The sequence below is a fragment of the Salvelinus fontinalis genome, chromosome 21, assembly GCF_029448725.1.
Source record: "Salvelinus fontinalis isolate EN_2023a chromosome 21, ASM2944872v1, whole genome shotgun sequence".
Lineage (NCBI taxonomy): Eukaryota > Metazoa > Chordata > Actinopteri > Salmoniformes > Salmonidae > Salvelinus > Salvelinus fontinalis.
The window spans coordinates 12,944,422-12,963,804 of NC_074685.1; the positions used below are offsets into that span (position 1 = coordinate 12,944,422).

A 19,383-nucleotide genomic window follows, 5' to 3' on the forward strand; every position below is an offset into this window, starting at 1 on the left:
GATCTCTTTTAAATATGTCTACAGTTTTAGCCACTCAGGTTCTCTGGCAGGCTATTCCAGACGCAGGGGGATAGTAACTAAAGGCTGACTCTCCATGCCTCTTGGTCTTAGGCTTTGTGATAGTTAAAAGGCCAGTGCCAGAGGACCTGAGGGACATACTGGGTACATAACTTAAAATCAAGTCTGACATGTTTTGGGGTGCACAATCGTTCATTGATTTAAAAACCAATAAAATAATCTTAAAATGAATTCTAAAACTCAGGCAGCCCATGCAGAGAATTTAAAACCGGTGCATAATGTATGCTCTCCGTCTGGTCCTGGTCAGTACCTGTGCGCTGCAGTATTCTGTATGTTTTGCAGTTAACCAATGGCTTTCTTGGGTAGACCAGACAGGAGAGCATTACAACTGTCAAGCCTGCTTGTAATAAAAGCATGTATAAGTCTCTCTGTATCAGACTGAGAGAGAAACGGACGCACCGTGACAATGTTTCACAGGTCGAAAAACAGCTATTTTGGTCACATTCCTAAGGTGTGACTCAAATTTGGGTTCAGAATCTAAAATGACACTTGTTTAATCTTTATTGCCTGTGAATTAAATTATGCGTACAGATTCTCTTTCTGTGCTTTGGCTCCAACAATAACAAAGCCCATACCTGGAGTGTTGCTGCTCTGCATCTGCCCCTGTGTTTGACTCTGACTAGGGCTCTGTGGTCTGGGGGGGGTCCCCTCCTCCTCCTCCGCCCCCCTCTCTAGAGATCCCTTCTCGGCCGCCGCCGTATCCACATCTGCATCCTCGTCCATCTCCTGGGAGCCTCCGTGGAGAGGTGAGCCCAACACCCTCTTCTCCTTCAGCCTCTCTTTCTCCGAGATGGGCCCTTCTGTCCCTGATCGCCCCCCAGTGCCTGTCCCCCCTCCTCCCACCCTCGGCGACACCCCGCACTCATCCTGGATGAGCAGCCCCGCCTCCCCCAGCCCTCCTCCTTCTCCCCGGTCGCTGCTGGCGCCTGAGTCGCAGGAAAGGAACTCGTCCTCGGCGGGGGAGCGGTCGCTCCCGTCCCTCCGCTCATCCCCCTCACCCCCCCTGCCGTACTCTGCCAATGGCTCTTTGAGCTCCTCGTGGAGCTGGTCCATCAGACAGCGCAGAAACTCCTGGGTATCCTATGTAGTAGTATACAGTGCGAGAGGGAGAGTGTGTGGAACTGTCTTATACACTCAGATCACACACACACACACACACACACACACACACACACACACACACACACACACACACACACACACACACACACAAAGAGGTAGAAGAGAGGAGGATGCTGCTCTATCAAGTAGAAAGAGAGAGGGGATATTGGTGTGGGAGGACTACGAAGCAGGGAAAGTGTGTGTGTGTGTACAGTTCTTTGGAAGTTTGTTCCCTGCAGCGCTTAGGCACAGAAAGCCATTGAGAGTGTGTGTGATGGAGAAAGAAGGTGAAGCATTAAGAGAAACAGAGAGAAAGCATGCTGATCACACAGGCTCAACACAACACTAATTTCACAGCAGTTTTGTCATTGTATTTTTCGACAGCAATCAAAACCAAAAGTCACATACACACAATCCTATTCCAATCAACCAAACACCCATTAAGCCAAGCAGTAACATTAAAATGTCCTCTAGTTACTGTGTGTTAGTTACAGCATGTCAGCGTCCCAAATGGCACCCTATTACCTATATAGTGCACTACTTTTGACCAAATCCATAACGCTATGGTCAAAAGTAGTGCACTACACAGAGAATAGGGTGCATTTGGGAAGATCTCAATTGCATACTCTTCATGTCCTCTCTCCTCGTCTCCTGACTTTCTCCTTCAATGGGTTTTGAGAAGGAGACGAGGAGAAAGGACGCGAGGAGTATGCAATTGAGATCTTCCCCATTTCACTGTCTTGGCACCTTACTTCCAGGTATCACTGACAGGGTTAGCCAATCAGCAACACAACAATCAACCTATGAAACTTCACTGTCCCTGGAGGTCCATTTGGTTTGTGGCAACAGTGGTTATTTTGGGGGTATGGGACAAGGTAGAGGTGGGTTAGGTCAGGGGTTAAAGAGAGGGGCCAGAGGGGGGTAGGGCTAGGGGTCAGGTCATCATTTTGTTTCCTACCTGCTGGGAGCTTGCCCCTACCTGCTGGGCGTAGCCACGGAACATGGGGTTGACCAGCTTGATTCCCTGGGACAAACTGGTGGGGACCACATAACTGGGCCTGGAGGAAAGAGAGAGTGGTGGAGGAAAGAGAGAGATACAGAGAGAGAAAGAAAGTGAGAGTGAGGGGATGAAGAAGAAGCAGAATGTGTAGCAGACCATGACTAAGCAAGTAGACTCATTAAACATACGTTAAGATGTTAAGGGATAGCCCCCCTTGTGAAAGTGTCCTGGGGTAAGATGTATTTTCTTCTATTACATAGGTCAGACAGTATCATTTAAAGACAGAATTTTGCTGCATTCTTGTGAATATCTAGTCCAAAAATGTGCATGTTGAATGGTACATACAGACTGTAACATTCAACATATTAGCATGTCCATTGGTACACTACCGTTTCTTGTGCCAGAGCTCAGAGATTAGTTTCTGGTAGCTCTTGCACAGCGCAGGTTTCTTGTCTGTCCGCACCAGTCCACTGCAGTCCAGGAAGAACTGAGTGAGAGGAGGACTGGAGAGGGATTAGAGGGGTTAGGGGAGAGACGGAGAAGAAAGAAAGAACTGGTCAGTTGGAGATCCAATCTATGAAAACTAACACACTGGCTTCTGCTGAGAAGAGCAGTCCCTACAGGATTCCACTGAGATTTTTCTGCAGGCTAAAATGATTGATTTTGCCTCGACAATTATGACATTTTGCATTGCAATATGCAATGATTTTGTCCAATTTGTTTGCAATAAATGTGCAGTGATTGGTTGAAATTGCGAGCCCTCTTTTTGTACTGCAGTAATGGGTCAGTCTTACGTGATAACATTGCGACAATTTTACTGTTTTATGCGGGTGATTGGTCAAATATGCAAGCCCTCGGATAATACACTGAGTATAGCAAACATTGGTAACACTTTCCTAATTTTGAGTTGCGCACCCCCCTGCCCCCTCAGAAAAGCCTCGATTTGTCGGGCATGGACTCTATAAGGTGTTGAAAGTGTTCCACAGGGATGCTGGCTCTTGTTGATTCCAATGCTTCCCTGTTGTGTCAAGTTGGCTGGATGACCTTCAGGTGGTGGACCATTCATTATACACACGGGAAACTGTTCAGAGTGAAAACCCCAGCAGCGTTGCAGTTCTTGACACAAACCGGTGAGTAACAATTGAGACATGGATTATGTATGCGTGCCATGCAAAGGGTGAATGGGAAAGACTAAAATATTTAAGAGCCTTTGAAAAGGGTATAGTAGTAGGTGCCAGGCGCACTGGTTTGAGTGTGTTTCCTGTGGAACGCTTTGGACCCCTTGTAGAGGCCATGTACTGACGAATTGAGGCTGTTCTGAGGGCAGAAGGGGGTGTAACTTAATATTAGGAAGGTGTTTCTAATGTTTTGTACACTCAAAAGTACGTTAGAGAAAGACCCCACTGAACAATTCAGTACGTTAGAGAAAGATCCCACTGAACGATTCAGTACGTTAGAGAAAGACCCCACTGAACGATTCAGTACGTTAGAGAAAGACCCCACTGAACGATTCAGTACGTTAGAGAAAGACCCCACTGAACGATTCAGTATGTTAGAGAAAGACCCCACTGAACGATTCAGTACGTTAGAGAAAGACCCCACTGAACGATTCAGTGCGTTAGAGAAAGACCCCACTGAACGATTCAGTACGTTAGAGAAAGACCCCACTGAACGATTCAGTACGTTAGAGAAAGACCCCACTGAACGATTCAGTACGTTAGAGAAAGATCCCACTGAACGATTCAGTACGTTAGAGAAAGACCCCACTGAACGATTCAGTACGTTAGAGAAAGACCCCACTGAACGATTCAGTACGTTAGAGAAAGACCCCACTGAACGATTCAGTATGTTAGAGAAAGATCCCACTGAACGATTCAGTACGTTAGAGAAAGATCCCACTGAACGATTCAGTACGTTAGAGAAAGACCCCACTGAACGATTCAGTACGTTAGAGAAAGACCCCACTGAACGATTCAGTACATTAGAGAAAGATCCCACTGAACGATTCAGTATGTTAGAGAAAGACCCCACTGAACGATTCAGTACGTTAGAGAAAGACCCCACTGAACGATTCAGTATGTTAGAGAAAGACCCCACTGAACGATTCAATACGTTAGAGAAAGTCCCCACTGAACGATTCAGTACGTTAGAGAAAGACCCCGCTGAACGATTCAGTACGTTTGAGAAAGACCCCACTGAACGATTCAGTACGTTAGAGAAAGACCCCACTGAACAATTCAGTACGTTAAAGAAAGACCCCACTGAACGATTCAGTACGTTAGAGAAAGACCCCACTGAACGATTCAGTACGTTAGAGAAAGACCCCACTGAACGATTCAGTACGTTAGAGAAAGACCCCACTGAACGATTCAGTACGTTAGAGAAAGAACCCACTGAACGATTCAGTATGTTAGAGAAAGATCCCACTGAACGATTCAGTACGTTAGAGAAAGACCCCACTGAACGATTCAGTACTTTAGAGAAAGACCCCACTGAACGCAGGGAATTGTTAATTTTGCAAAAAAATCTGCTATTGCAGAATCGTGGAAGAACTGGAAGACGAATACACATATGCTCACACACTTTCAGCTTTAAATGACGAAACGAGACATGAAGTGACCTCACCAGTTGGACAGGGCTTGAAGAGCTGCGTTCATGTAGCAGGAGTTACCGATATTCTTCATCCCTGTCAGACCTTTGAGAAAGATGTAGGTAAAAAAAGAAGAAGCTTATAACGTCATACAGGTATATTTACAATATTTTATGGTAGGGCTACGATACAAGCCACTCCACTGTTTACACCTAACATTTGGAGAACAGGCCTACATACAGCATGTGGGATCTTCATTTGACCAGTTTCTCACAGGAGTAAAATATTCCTGGATGATTCGATTACTCTAAGTGATCATTTATTATGGGAAATTAGCTTTGCTAGGCTACAGTAGGCTATAGTTTAGGTGTGTGATCTAGTTAGAAAGAACTGCAGGCTTTCAGTGAATTTATGTAAACCACAAGGCTCATTTTAATTTCTAGCAGCACATGAAAAATGATCTGCAACAACAGAGTGATCAAATTAAGATATATCTGTTAGTGAAAATGCATAACATGGACCCTGTCAGTTAATATTGACCGTCAGTCTATTACCATTGTCTGGTACGTACTCTTAGGCCCCAAAGCAATTATATTTCTCTTAACCCAGAGTTTGTCTCATCAGGCTCTCAGATAATTTGGGAGGTCCCTGACAAAATCACCTTGGCATAATTCACTAAGGAATAGACCTGCTAAGCGTGTCATCTAGAGAAAATGATGAACAAAACGATTGTTCAGAGCTCTATATGTGATCGTATGTTACATTTGTAACATAATATGTTACATTTAAAATGCAGACCATATCCGATGGCTATGGTTGTCACCCATAAAGGGAAAACTTTGTGTTGAATGCATTTAGCTGTGTAACTGACTAGGTATCCCCCTGTACAGGCTAAGGGGATCAGTTGAACTGTGTATATGTTGGACAATATACAGTGCATTCGGAAAGTTTTCACACTCCTTCACTTTTTCCACATTTTGTTACAGCCTAGTTCTAAAATTGATTAAATTATTTTATTTTTCCTCAATCAATCATGACAAAGCAAAAACAGTTTTAGAAATGTTTACACATTTATTACAAATAAAATACTTAAATATTACATTTACATAAGTATTCACACCCTTTGCTCAGTACTTTCTTGAAGCACCTTTATTACAGCCTTGAGCCTTCTTGGGTATTACGCTACAAGCTTGGCACACCTATATTTGGGGAGTTTCTCCCATTCTTCTCTGCAGATCCTCTCAAGCTGTCAGGTTGGATAGGGAGCGTCGCTGCACAGCTATTTTCAGTTCTCTCCAGAGATGTTTGATTGGGTTCAAGCCCGGGCCACTCAAGGACATTCAGAGACTTGTCCCGAAGCCACTCCTGCGTTGTCTTGGCTGTGTGTTTAGGGTTTTTCTCCTGTTGGAAAGTGAACCTTCGCCCCAGTCTAAGGTCCTGAGCGCTCTGGAACAGGTTTTCATCAAGGATCTCTCTGCACGTTGCTTTGTTCATCTTTCCCTCGATTCTGACTAGTCTCAAATCAAATCAAATTGTATTTGTCACATACACATGGTTAGCAGATGTTAATACGAGTGTAGTGAAATGCTTGTGCTTCTAGTTCCGACAATTCAGTAATAACCAACGAGTAATCTAACCTAACAATTCCACAACTACTACCTTATACACACAAGTGTAAAGGGATAAAGAATATGTACATAAAGATATATGAATGAGTGATGGTACAGAACGGTATAGGCAACATGCAGTAGATGGTATAGAGTACAGTATATACATATGAGATGAGTAATGTAGGGTATATAAACATAAAGTGGCATAGTTTAAAGTGGCTAGTGATACATGTATTACATAAAGATGGCAAGATGCAGTAGATGATAGAGTACAGTATATACATATTCATATGAGATGAGTAATGTAGGGTATGTAAACATTATATTAAGTGGCATTTAAAGTGGCTAGTGATATATTTTTACATAAATTTCCATCAATTCCCATTATTAAAGTGGCTGGAGTTGAGTCAGTATGTTGGCAGCAGCCTCTAAATGTTAGTGGTGGCTGTTTAACAGTCTGATGGCCTTGAGATAGAAGTTGTTTTTCAGTCTCTCGGACCCTGCTTTGATGCACCTGTACTGACCTCGCCTTCTGGATGATAGCGGGGTGAACAGGCAGTGGCTCGGGTGGTTGTTGTCCTTGATGATCTTTATGGCCTTCCTGTGACATCGGGTGGTGTAGGTGTCCTGGAGGGCAGGTAGTTTGCCCCCGGTGATGCGTTGTGCAGACCTCACTACCCTCTGGAGAGCCTTACGGTTGTGGGCGGAGCAGTTGCCGTACCAGGCGGTGATACAGCCCGACAGGATGCTCTCGATTGTGCATCTGTAGAAGTTTGTGAGTGCTTTTGGTGACAAGCCGAATTTCTTCAGCCTCCTGAGGTTGAAGAGGCGCTGCTGCGCCTTCTTCACAATGCTGTCTGTGTGGTTGGACCAATTCAGTTTGTCCGTGATGTGTACGCCGAGGAACTTAAAACTTACTACCCTCTCCACTACTGTCCCGTCGATGTGGATAGGGGGGTGCTCCCTCTGCTGTTTCCTGAAGTCCACAATCATCTCCTTTGTTTTGTTGACGTTGAGTGTGAGGTTATTTTCCTGACACCACACTCCGAGGGCCCTCACCTCCTCCCTGTAGGCCGTCTCATCGTTGTTGGTAATCAAGCCTACCACTGTAGTGTCGTCCGCAAACTTGATGATTGAGTTGGAGGCGTGCATGGCCACGCAGTCGTGGGTGAACAGGGAGTACAAGAGAGGGCTCAGAACGCACCCTTGTGGGGCCCCAGTGTTGAGGATCAGCGGGGTGGAGATGTTGTTACCTACCCTCACCACCTGGGGGCGGCCCGTCAGGAAGTCCAGTACCCAGTTGCACAGGGCGGGGTCGAGACCCAGGGTCTCGAGCTTGATGACGAGTTTGGAGGGTACTATGGTGTTAAATGCTGAGCTGTAGTCGATGAACAGCATTCTCACATAGGTATTCCTCTTGTCCAGATGGGTTAGGGCAGTGTGCAGTGTGGTTGCGATTGCGTCGTCTGTGGACCTATTGGGTCGGTAAGCAAATTGGAGTGGGTCTAGGGTGTCAGGTAGGGTGGAGGTGATATGGTACTTGACTAGTCTCTCAAAGCACTTCATGATGACGGAAGCGGTAGTCGTTTAGCTCAGTTACCTTAGCTTTCTTGGGAACAGGAACAATGGTGGCCCTCTTGAAGCTTGTGTGGACAGCAGACTGGGATAAGGATTGATTGAATATGTCCGTAAACACACCAGCCAGCTGGTCTGCGCATGCTCTGAGGACGTGGCTGGGAATGCCGCCTGGGCCTGCAGCCTTGCGAGGGTTAACACGTTTAAATGTTTTACTCACCTCGGCTGCAGTGAAGGAGAGCCCGCAGGTTTTGGTATTTGGCCAAGTCAGTGGCACTGTATTGTCCTCAAAGCGAGCAAAAAAGTTATTTAGTCTGTCCGGGAGCAAGACATCCTGGTCCGCGACGGGGCTGGTTTTCATTTTGTAATCCGTGATTGACTGTAGACCCTGCCACATACCTCTTGTGTCTGAGCTGTTGAATTGCGACTCTACTTTGTCTCTATACTGGCACTTAGCTTGTTTGATTGCCTTGCGGAGGGAATAGCTACACTGTTTGTATTCGGTCATGTTTCCGGTCACCTTGCCCTGGTTAAAAGCAATGGTTCACGCTTTCAGTTTCACGCGAATGCTGCCATCAATCCACGGTTTCTGGTTTGGGAATGTTTTAATCTTTGCTGTGGGTATTACGTCGCTGATGCACTTTCTAATGAACTCGCTCACCGAATCAGCGTATTCGTCAATGTTGTTGTTGGACGCAATGCGGAACATATCCCAATCCACGTGATCGAAGCAGTCTTGAAGCGTGGAATCAGATTGGTCGGACCAGCGTTGAACAGACCTGAGCGCGGGAACTTCTTGTTCTAGTTTCTGTTTGTAGGCTGGAAGCAACAAAATGGAGTCGTGGTCAGCTTTTCCGAAAGGAGGGCGGGGGAGGGCCTTATATGCGTTGCGGAAGTTAGAATAACAATGATCTAGGGTTTTACCAGCCCTGGTAACACAATCGATATGCTGATAGAATTTAAGGAGTTTTGTTTTCAGATTAGCCTTGTTAAAATCCCCAGCTACAATGAATGCAGCCTCAGGGTGTGTGGTTTCCAGTCTACATAGAGTCAGATAAAGTTCATTCAGGGCCATCGATGTGTCTGCTTGGGGGGGAATATATACGGCTGTGATTATAATCGAAGAGAATTCCCTTGGTAGATAATGCGGTCGACATTTGCTTGTGAGGAATTCTAAGTCAGGTGAACAGAATGACTTGAGTTCCTGTATGTTGTTATGATCACACCACGTCTCGTTAATCATAAGGCATACCCCCCCGCCCCTCTTCTTACCAGAAAGATGTTTGTTTCTGTCGGCGCGATGCGTGAAGAAACCAGCTGGCTGCACCGACTCCGTTATCGTCTCTCGAGTGAGCCATGTTTCCGTGAAGCAAAGAACGTTACAGTCTCTGATGTCTCTCTGGAATGCTACCCTTGCTCGGATTTCATCAACCTTGTTGTCAAGAGACTGGACAGTGGCGAGTAGTATGCTAGGGAGTGGAGCCCAGTGTGCCCTTCTCCAGAGCCTGACCAGAAGACCGCTTCGTTTGCCCCTTTTACGGCGTCGTTGTTTAGGGTCGCCGGCTGGGATCCGATCCATTGTACTGGGTGGAAGGCAAAACACAGGATCCGCTTCGGAAGAATCATATTCCTGGTCGTAATAATAGTGAGTTGATGTTGCTCTTATATTCAGTAGCTCCTCCCGACTGTATGTAATGAAACCTAAGATTACCTGGGGTACCAATGTAAGAAATAACACGTAAAAAAACAAAATACTGCGAAGCGAGGCGGCCATCTCTGTCGGCGCCGGAAGTAAGCCCAGTCCCTGACGCTGAAAAACATCCCCACAGCATGATGATGCTGCTACCACCATACTTCACCATAGGGATGGTATTGGCCAGGTGATGAGCGGTGCCTGGTTTCCTCCAGATACTTGTCATTCAGGCCAAATACTTCAATCTTGGTTTCATCAGACCAGAGAATCTTGTTTCTCATGGTCAGAGTCCTTTAGGCAAATTCCAGGCAGGCTGTCATGTGCCTTTTACTGAGGAGTGGCTTCGGTCTGGCCACTCTACCATAAAGGCCTTATTGGTGGAGTGCTACAGAGATGGTTGTCCTTCTGGAAGGTTCTCCCATCTCAACAGAGGAACTCTGTCAGAGTGACCATCGGGTTCTTGATCAACTCCCTGACCAAGGCCCTTCTCCCGATTGCTCAGTTTGTCTGGGCGGCCAGCTCTAGGAAGAGTCTTGGTGGTTCCAAACTTCTTCCATTTAAGAATGATGGAGGCCACTGTGTTCTTGGGGACCTTCCATGCTGCAGAGGTTTTTTGGTACCCTTCCCCATATCTGTGCCTTGACACAATCCTGTCTCAGGGCTCTACGGACAATTCCTTTTACCTCATGGCTTGCACTGTCAACTGTGGGACCTTATATAGACAGGTGTGTGCCTTTCCAAATCATGTCCAATCAATTGAATTTACCACAGGTGGTTGTAAAAACAATCAAGTTGTAGAAACATCCCAAGCATGATCAATGGAAACAGGATGCACCTGAGCTGGAAAAAGTGAAGGGGCCTGAATACTTTCCAAATGCACTGTATTCTTTACTGTTATTGGGTGCCATGATGACGAGAGGGGGGGGGGGGGGTCAGAGGTTACCTCTGGGTTTGAGGTCATCCTCCTCCGACTCTGACCCCTCTTCTTCTGCCACCGCGATGGGCACCGCCTTCAACGGGCGGTGGTGACTCACTGGTTGATGAACTGCATCCTGGGAAAATTATTTGTCGTCATTAAAAAAAACGAATAAGAACATAAGTCTGTGTGCCTGTGGGAAGCCAATTAAAATATAAAAACACAGAATCGGCTGCATTTCAGCTCACAAGTGTCAATGTGAGCTGATCAAAATTAAACAAAGTTGAGTAAAACTTCATAATAAATAAATTCTTTATACACAGTACATAATGCAGTCCTTCTGAATAGTTTATGAACCCTTTCTAAATTAAAAGATATGTTAGCCATAGTTGATATAGGGCCAATCCCAAATGGCTCCCTATTCCCTATATAGTGCACTAATTTAGACCAGTGCCCAAATGGCACGTAAACATAGTATAGTTGAATATAGCTGAGCTGACCTTTGTGCGATGGCGTACCTGGTTGTCCATAGCTTTACAGTGGTGGGCAGTGTGTGTGGCAGACATAGCAGATACCACTGCAGGCCTCTGCTCTAGAAACACCTCCCTCTCACACACATAGCACCAGATCCTGAATGTTGTCAGGTTTACTGTCAGGTTGTGTTTCTTAGTCTAGGGGGGAGAGACACAGAGACACACGCTCACACACAAAATAAGCTTTGAAAAACATTTTTGTTGCATGAAATACTAGGGTGGCAGGTAGCCTAGCGGTTAGGGAGGCAAGCCAGCAACCGAAGGGCTGCAAGTTCAAATCCCGGGTCCGATGGGAAAAATCTGGCAGGAAGTGAGCTGGCAACCGCAGGGTTGCTGGTAATCCTAAATGCTGTTGCATATGTGTCTCTCTGAGGAGGTGGAAGTCAAATTTCGGTTGAGCCAATAAAGTGATCTTGAAATGGCATCTCTCGCAACCCAAAGAAAAAAAGCTCTGAGCAGAATTCACCTGAGCGTGTAGGGTGCTGTGATCTGAAAAGGATTCTCCACAGCCAACATATGGACACTCGCTCTGAACAAAATAAAAAAAAACTATTACATTAGTCTACGGGTAAAAATATATATATCATGGTCCACAGAATATCTGAAACAGTGAAGAAAAGCAGATTCTGCTGTTTACCTGAAGACAGGCCCAGAGGTTGGGACCTCCTGCTACACATAACTGGCAGGTTCCCTTCAAAACACAAAACAATTATACAGCACCATCTCCTGTGTGATTTTGTCAGACCACCAGAATGTATTGTACATTTTGTTTGACATTTTGTGGGACTTGTGAAGGCAAATCTAGAAGACATGACTCAAGAGTAAAAGACATGACTTTGGTCACATTGCACCCATTCCATACATATTCTAGATGCTTGACACTGTGAGAGCTTGGGGATATAAGGCTATATCTGCAAAAAGATGATTCTGAGATAATTGTCTTTAAAGTTCCGACCCCTCTTTGGTTTTAATGGTGTCACAGCATTTTTCATATTGTATTCTTTGAACTTTAACAATATGAATTTAGGTATTTACAGTACAATTTTGAACAAAATACAAATAGGACCTTATAGTTCCAAGCTCGACTGGGCAAATCTCTTTAGAAACCATCCTTTTCTCTTACCTTGGATTTCTGAAGAAGGTCCTCCTTGGTGACCTCCCCTATGGATTCCAGGTGGGGACAAATGTCCCCCAGGTCACTCATGTTTATTCAACTTCTTCTAAAGATCTAGCTAATAATACAAAAAATATGAATCTGACATTTTGTTTGGGTAGATAAAACAATACATTCAAGCAAGCTGACATCAGTAAGTGGCTACAACAAGTAGACACACTTCAATCAAGGGGTGTGTCTGACTCTGCAAGAGTAGACTATTACAAAACGTATGTCGAATTAGTCGTACTGTAGTCGACAATGATGCTCTTTGGTTTAGCTAGCAAGCTAACGTTACTCTACTCACTCAAAGCTTTGAAATTACTGCATTTACTAGTAACTCGCTGCCTGACAACCCATCGACATTCTAGAAATGGATAATCAATTAATTCAACATCTAACTATCGCACATCAGCCAACACAGGTACACTTTTATTATTTTATTAAATCAATTCCTGCACTATGGTTTGGCTAAAGAGACACCGACATCTGACAGCTCTGCTGCAAACTGAAGGCCCTGTTTTTCCACGCCTAACTAACATCAGAAATCGATGATGACATCGACAACAAATACATGAATCTCAACAAATGCTATTTACCAACACCAGGCGATGTCACAACAATATTCAGATACGTTCATTTAAGGGGAAACGTCGTTAAAAATAGGTAAACACCTAGCTAGCGATGGTATCCTGGCTAGCTACTGTGGCTGTTGTACGGAATAGAGATACCCCATCCCACTTGCTCCCCCGCCCAACTCACACATTGGTTTAACGTCAGTGTTGTTATGCTCCACGTCAGCAAGAACTAGCAGCTTGTTGCTTTATTTCATCGGGATGTTGTTTCGATTCTTTATGACACAATTTACTGGAATACATTTGTCAATAATATCTGTTGGAAAAGGGTATCGTTATTACCACACAAATACCTGCTTTTTAACAAGGTCAAATAGGTCTCTTTCAGAATGTATTACCCTGCGAATCATTACCTGAAGAAACTCAAAGACATTACTGTCCTTTTTGTGTTGAGCGTCCAGAAACAGCTTTGCATTGATTTTGGCACTGTCTACACGTAAAGAGATTATGGCAAGACATTTGTAGTTGTATAATATTCTTGAAGACTTGTTTACATTTTAGTCTTATCCAGAACAATTTACAGTAGCGAGTGCAAACATTTTCGTACTGGTCCCCCGTGTGAATCAAACCCAGCGCCATGCACTACCAACTGAGCTAAGGATACACCGTAGAATGATAAAATGTGATGCCAATTTCCGTAACTATTTTTTACCTTAAATGTAATTGTGCTAATGGCAAAATGTAAATGCACTAATAGAAAAACAATCTTCCTTGTTTTCTATAAAGAGTTGGAGCAATATTTTAAGAACAAATTCTTATTTAGAATGACGGCCTACACCGGCCAAACTTGGACGACGCTGTGCCAACTGTGCGCCGCCCTATGGGACTCCCAATCACGGTAAGTTGTGATAGACCCTGGATCCGAACTAGGGTGTCTGTAGTGAAGTTTCAAGCACTGAGATGCAGTGCCTTAGACCACTGCGCTACTCGGGAGACAAAGGTTTTCAAATTGTACAAACATATACGGAAGTGGAATTATACATTCAAAATGCATAACCAAGCACACAGGTTTAACCCTCCTGCTGTGTTCCGGTCAAATTGGAACGATTTATAAGTTCTCTCTCTGAAAAATGTAGTTCATTTAATCTGATTGTCATAAATTGCGATGACTTTGTCCACACAGGACATCTGAACATACAAAATACACTTTGATGATTTTCATTACATTTTGGGTGTATTATTTAACTTTTGTACACCTGTGGTGTTCCCGGTCAAAAATGACGTGTCATTAGAAATGAATGGGTGAGACTACAATTAGTGTATAAAATTGAGTTCGGGCACATGCCCATTCATCAGATGGACACACTTCCTCTCCAAGACCCCCACATGCATGTGTGTTTGATCCCCAATAGAATCCATCCCCCACGGGAACCATACCTGTTGGCGTTCTCACTAACAATCGCAACATTGTTTCAATAATATATAGAACTTTTCTCGCAGCTCTTGTACAGTATATAAAGCTTTTTTGAGGCCTTGCTCACAATTCATTCTGTGGCAGCACAATGACCAAACGATATACTGTATGTGAAGCTCTTGATCATATATTTGACACTGGTGAGGAGGAGAGAGTCCTTGTTAAACTTTGACTCAAAGTAGTCTGTGATAAATAGCACAATATGTTTCATCTGAGTATTTTTTATAGTCAAAATAATCCATACATTATGCTTTTTCTTTACTCAAAAACGAGTTGTATGAGCTCGGGTCAATGAGGCCTACAGGCCATAAATAGCAAATAGAAGTTCAAAACGTGTAATGGTCACAATAACTTAAGTTGATAAAAAAAAGATCAAACGCAACATTAGGTGATAATATATGTATTATAAAATATTTATAATCAGCTATAATGGGGCGGTCATTTTGGACCGGGAACACATAAGTAATTAACATGAAACGAACACAACAGGAGGGTTAAGAAATAAATATATATATTCATATATGTATTTAAAAAAAATGTTTTTTTCAATCGTCACAATACACGTCAAGTATAACGTCACGTCCGGTTTTGGGGGAAGTGGCGCATAGGTCCGTCAGCGAAATCTGTCCCCTGTGTTATTATTGTTGGCAAAAGAGCAGCTGCGTACACTGTAAAGTCGTGCACACAAAGTTTGCTACCACCCTTTCGAAAACTACAATAATGCCGTCGGGGAAAAACTTTAGAAGGAGAAGAGAAAGCTCTTCGGACGAAGAGGAAGACGAGATAACAGCTGAAGTTAGGTAACGTTTGAGACGTTTTCAATATAACTTACCTTAGTTAGCAAGCCAGCCACGACGTGTATGATGGCTAGCTTCTAGCTGGCTAATGACTATTCGATTGCCAGATAGCAGTTCTTCCTGTTCTTGATATTGACGTTAGTCAAATCTTTTTTTCCTACTCAGATCGAAACTGGACGAAGCTAAAGAACTTCAGAGTTTACGGAAAAGACAGACTGGAGTTAGGTAGGTACAGTTTACAATTAAACAGCATGTTTCTGTTGTGTACCGTAGCTAATTGCACTTAGCTAGAAGTGTATATCACAGCTAGTTATGCAATAATATTTGATTATCAACATTTCTTTTTTTAAAGACTGAAATGGGTTTTCAGCCTAATTACAGGCTCATAACTTGGTTTGCTGCTATAAAGCAGAGGGATGCGGCTGGATAAATTGAATCATTATCTCAATCAATGAGATAGACATAATAGCTTTAATCTTAGTTTGTTTACAAAGACTCAAATGAGCAAGCTTATTGTGTTAAGATGGAGTAAGACAGTTACTTGCGCCTACTGAGGCGAGTACAATTTAGCAAATATATATTTAAAAAAAAAAGGTAAACAGGCATATTATAAAATTAATTTAATAGTTGAGAAATTGTACCTTAACGAAACTGAAAAGTTATGATTAACTTTCTGTTATGTTGTACTATTCAGCGTGGCTGCATTGTTGGAGGGGGAGAAACTTCGCTTGGACGAAGGGGGTGATGTATGTTTTTTTCCCTTGTTTACATAGTGTTATTGTTCAGTTGTTGATACATTGAATGTGTTTGTGTTTCTGCATCTTATCTTATACTAACTACATTCTTCTCAACTTTCATTGCTCAACAGAATGACCCTTTTAAATTGAAGACCGGGGGTGTTGTTGACATGAAAAAAGTTAAAGACCGGGCCAGAGACATGTAAGCTTTTATTGCTACCAGTTTGAGGCTTTTAAAGTGTGTAAGACAATTTTTTTGTCAGTATTTATGATGTGTATGTCTCTTCTCCACCTTCAGGACCGATGACGACACAGGGGACCTTAATCTGGGCACCTCTTTCTCTGCCGAGACCAACAGACGAGATGAGGATGCCGACATGTATGCTATCAACAAACCAAACAATTTATTACATTTTATTAGGATCCCCATGAGCTGACGCCATACGAAAAATACATTAAATAAAAATAAACCCAGCAAAAAAAGAAATGTCCTCTCACTGTCAACTGTGTTTATTTTCAGCAAACTTGTGTAAATATTTGTATGAACATAAGATTCAACAACTGAGACACAAACTGAACAAGTACCACAGACATGGGACTAACATAAATGGAATAATGTGTCTCTGAACAAAGGGGGGGTCAAAATCAAAAGTAAGTCAGTATCTGGTGTGGCCACCAGCTGCATTAAGTACTGCAAAGCATCTCCTCCTCATGGACTGTACCAGATTTGCCAGTTCTTGCTGTGAGATGTTACCCCACTCTTCCAAGGCTCCTGCAAGTTCCCAGACATTTCTGTGGGAAATGGCCCTAGCCCTCACCCTCCGATCCAACAGATCCCAGACGTGCTCAATGGGATTGAGATCCAGGCTCTTCGCTGGCCATAGCAGAACACTGACATTCCTGTCTTGCAGGAAATCACGCACAGAACGAGCAGTATGGCTGGTGGCATTGTCATGCTGGAGGGTCATGTCAGGATGAGCTTGCAGGAAGGGTACCACATGAGGGAGGAGGATGTCTTCCCTGTAACGCACAGCGTTGAGATTGCCTGCAATGACAACAAGCTCAGTCCGATGATGCTGTGACACACCGCCCCAGACCATGAAGGACCCTCCAAATCGATCCCGCTCCAGAGTACAGGCCTCGGTGTAACGCTCATTCCTTCCACGATAAATTTGAATCCAACCATCACCCCTGGTGAGACAAAACCGCGACTCGTCAGTGAAGAGCACTTTTTGCCAGTCCTGTCTGGTCCAGTGACGGTGGGTTTGTGCCCATAGGCGACATTGTTGCCAGTGATGTCTGGTGAGGACCTGCCTTACAACAGGCCTACAAGCCCTCAGTCTAGCCTCTCTCAGCCTACTGCGGTCAGTCTGAGCACTGATGGAGGGATTGTGCATTCCTGGTGTAACTCGGGCAGCAATTTATTGTCCTGGCCACATCTGCAGTCCTCGTGCCTCCTTGCAGCATGCCTAAGGCACGTTCATGCAGATGAGCAGGAACCCGTGGCATCTTTCTTTTGGTGCTTTTCAGAGTCTGTAGAAAGACCTCTTTAGTGTCCTAAGTTTTCATAACTGTGACCTTGATTGCCTACTGTCTGTGAGCTGCTAGTGTCTTAACGACCGTTCCACAGGTGCATGTTCTTTAATTGTTTGTGGTTCATTGAACATGCACGGGAAACAGTGTTTAAACCCTTTACAATGAAGAGCTGTGGATTTTTACTAATTATCTTTGTAAGACAGGGTTCTGAAAAAGGGACATTTTTTTTTCTTTCTGAGTTCTCATTATCTTAAAGCACAACTATTGTCTGATGATCTCACTGATGTCTCAGTTCACAATTTTGAAGTTCTATATTTTTTAAATGTTCTCCCCCGGCTAGGATGAAATACATTGAGACAGAGCTGAAGAAGAAGAAGGGCTTGGTGGAAGCGGAGGAGCAGAAGGTAAAAGTGAAGAATGCTGAGGACCTCCTGTACGAGCTGCCGGAGAACATCCGAGTCAACTCGGCCAAGAAGACTGAAGAGATGTTGTCCAATCAGATGCTGAGTGGGATCCCCGAGGTTGACCTTGGCATTGAGTGAGTGGCCAGGGTCTCAATGTTTCTGCAGCTGAAAACTCCTAGGGGAAACACTCTTGGTGTTTTTTTCTCTTGTTAAATCTGTATTAATGTCTAGCAACTATAGCAATGTCTTGTAATCTTACCACAACAAATCCAGTGACTGAAAACCTTGCACAACAGCTGTGTTTGTTTAGCACATCTTGAAGCTTAGATAAAGAGCATTATTTCTGTTTTTCAGTGCTAAGATAAAGAACATCATCTTCACGGAGGAGGCCAAGGCCAAGCTGCTACAGGATCAAAGGAACAAGAAGAAGGACAACGGCACCTCCTTTGTCCCCACCAACATCGCTGTCAACTACGTCCAGCACAACCGCTGTGAGTTATGTTCGTCATCTATGACTGATTCCTGCTTCACACTACAGGGCAGACCCAATCCGTACTTTGCTGGCTTTGTTATTTTATCTCTCACATGGTTTCTGTAAAAAACGGTGGTGGATGCGTAACCAGGCCAGTACAGCTAGGCTTGACTCAGTAGCATGGACCAGCCCAGTACAGCTAGGCTTGACTCAGTAGCATGGACCAGCCCAGTACAGCTAGGCTTGACTCAGTAGCATGAACCAGCCCAGTACAGCTAAGCTTGACTCAGTAGCATGACATCAAATCACGTCCACCTGTTTACACATGCTGATCTGTCAGCCTTTAACTGTGTGAATGTATTTTGTTCCAGTCTACCGTGAAGACGTGAACGCCCCACAGAGACACCACAACAGACACAAACCAAAGGAGCCAGAGGCCAGGCCTCTCCGTGTGGGTGACACAGAGAAACCAGGACCAGAGGGTAAGAGAAGAATCCACACAACTGCATCAACCACTGCATCACATTTAGACCAGAGGACATATACAAACATATTGCTAGAGAGAAGCCACCGCTAATACTGATAGCATAACACAGTATCTCTGAAATGAAAACATTTGTATATTTTTTTGCTGAAATATTGGAGAATACACCTATTAGAGACGTTAACGGTCAATCTGCTCTCATCTCTTCCAGCTGTGGAACCAGCCAACCATCGCAAGAGGCCTAACAACGAGAAGGCCACGGACGACTACCACTACGAGAAGTTCAAGAAGATGAACCGTAGATACTGAGGATAGATTTGCCCTTTGACTGGAATTTGGATAATCTCCACTGAATATGATTTTTAGTCTTGGGCTAGGATGTTTTTCCTTTAGGAAAAAAAATCTATGCCCATTTGTATAAATAGCCTCTTCTGCTTTTTGTTTCCAGCTTTGTTGTTTTGTCTGGGACTCGATTGATGTAGTGTATTCTATCAATAGCATGTGAAATGTAAAATCAGAATTATTTGATGTCATTCCATCCTTGGTTTCTACAATAAATGTATCATGTTCTCTTTGACATTTGTCAGAACAAAACCAGTAGTAATAGCCGACTATTTTTGGATTGTTCCAGAAATCTTTTTTTTAAAGATTAGAG

At 43.9% G+C, this 19,383-nt stretch overlaps 2 protein-coding genes across 8 annotated transcripts in view; one reads left to right on the forward strand and one right to left on the reverse strand.

The window, feature by feature from the left end:
* Nucleotides 1-13,103, reverse strand: part of usp20 (ubiquitin specific peptidase 20) — a 33,485-nt gene extending 20,382 nt beyond the window's left edge. The window contains exons 1-10 of one of the 6 annotated variants that reach the window (XM_055873917.1): nucleotides 13,012-13,103; nucleotides 12,220-12,328; nucleotides 11,734-11,787; nucleotides 11,563-11,625; nucleotides 11,064-11,234; nucleotides 10,591-10,699; nucleotides 4,805-4,874; nucleotides 2,569-2,682; nucleotides 2,138-2,237; nucleotides 654-1,158 (exon numbers count right to left, since the gene is read on the reverse strand). In XM_055873917.1, coding sequence (XP_055729892.1) covers nucleotides 654-1,158; nucleotides 2,138-2,237; nucleotides 2,569-2,682; nucleotides 4,805-4,874; nucleotides 10,591-10,699; nucleotides 11,064-11,234; nucleotides 11,563-11,625; nucleotides 11,734-11,787; nucleotides 12,220-12,300 — 1,267 coding nt within the window. In that variant the 5' untranslated portion in view covers nucleotides 12,301-12,328; nucleotides 13,012-13,103. The other 5 variants (XM_055873916.1, XM_055873922.1, XM_055873918.1 and 2 more) reach the window with 5 other exon arrangements.
* A 452-nt stretch (nucleotides 13,104-13,555) lies between these two features.
* On the forward strand, nucleotides 13,556-19,305 carry c21h9orf78 (chromosome 21 C9orf78 homolog). 2 transcript variants are annotated; one of them, XM_055873936.1, is made up of 9 exons: nucleotides 13,556-13,722; nucleotides 15,261-15,320; nucleotides 15,790-15,841; nucleotides 15,964-16,034; nucleotides 16,131-16,211; nucleotides 17,709-17,906; nucleotides 18,127-18,263; nucleotides 18,616-18,726; nucleotides 18,940-19,305. In XM_055873936.1, exons 1-9 carry the CDS (start codon nucleotides 13,556-13,558, stop codon nucleotides 19,035-19,037), a joined length of 975 nt encoding a protein of 324 aa, XP_055729911.1. In that variant the 3' UTR covers nucleotides 19,038-19,305. The 2 variants fall into 2 exon arrangements, with proteins under 2 accessions (XP_055729911.1, XP_055729912.1); XM_055873937.1 differs by lacking the exon at nucleotides 13,556-13,722 and adding an exon at nucleotides 14,908-15,098.
* Nucleotides 19,306-19,383: the final 78 nt, after the last annotated feature.

Excerpts from the sequence above, each read along its gene's own strand:
- c21h9orf78 (XM_055873936.1), top strand. The coding sequence starts at position 13,556 with ATGGCAAAATGTAAATGCACTAATAGAAAAACAATCTTCCTTGTTTTC. Across the intron at positions 13,723-15,260 it reads CTATGGGACTCCCAATCACG|ATCGAAACTGGACGAAGCTA; the intron begins GTAAGTTGTGAT and ends TTTCCTACTCAG. Across the intron at positions 16,035-16,130 it reads AAAGACCGGGCCAGAGACAT|GACCGATGACGACACAGGGG; the intron begins GTAAGCTTTTAT and ends CTCCACCTTCAG.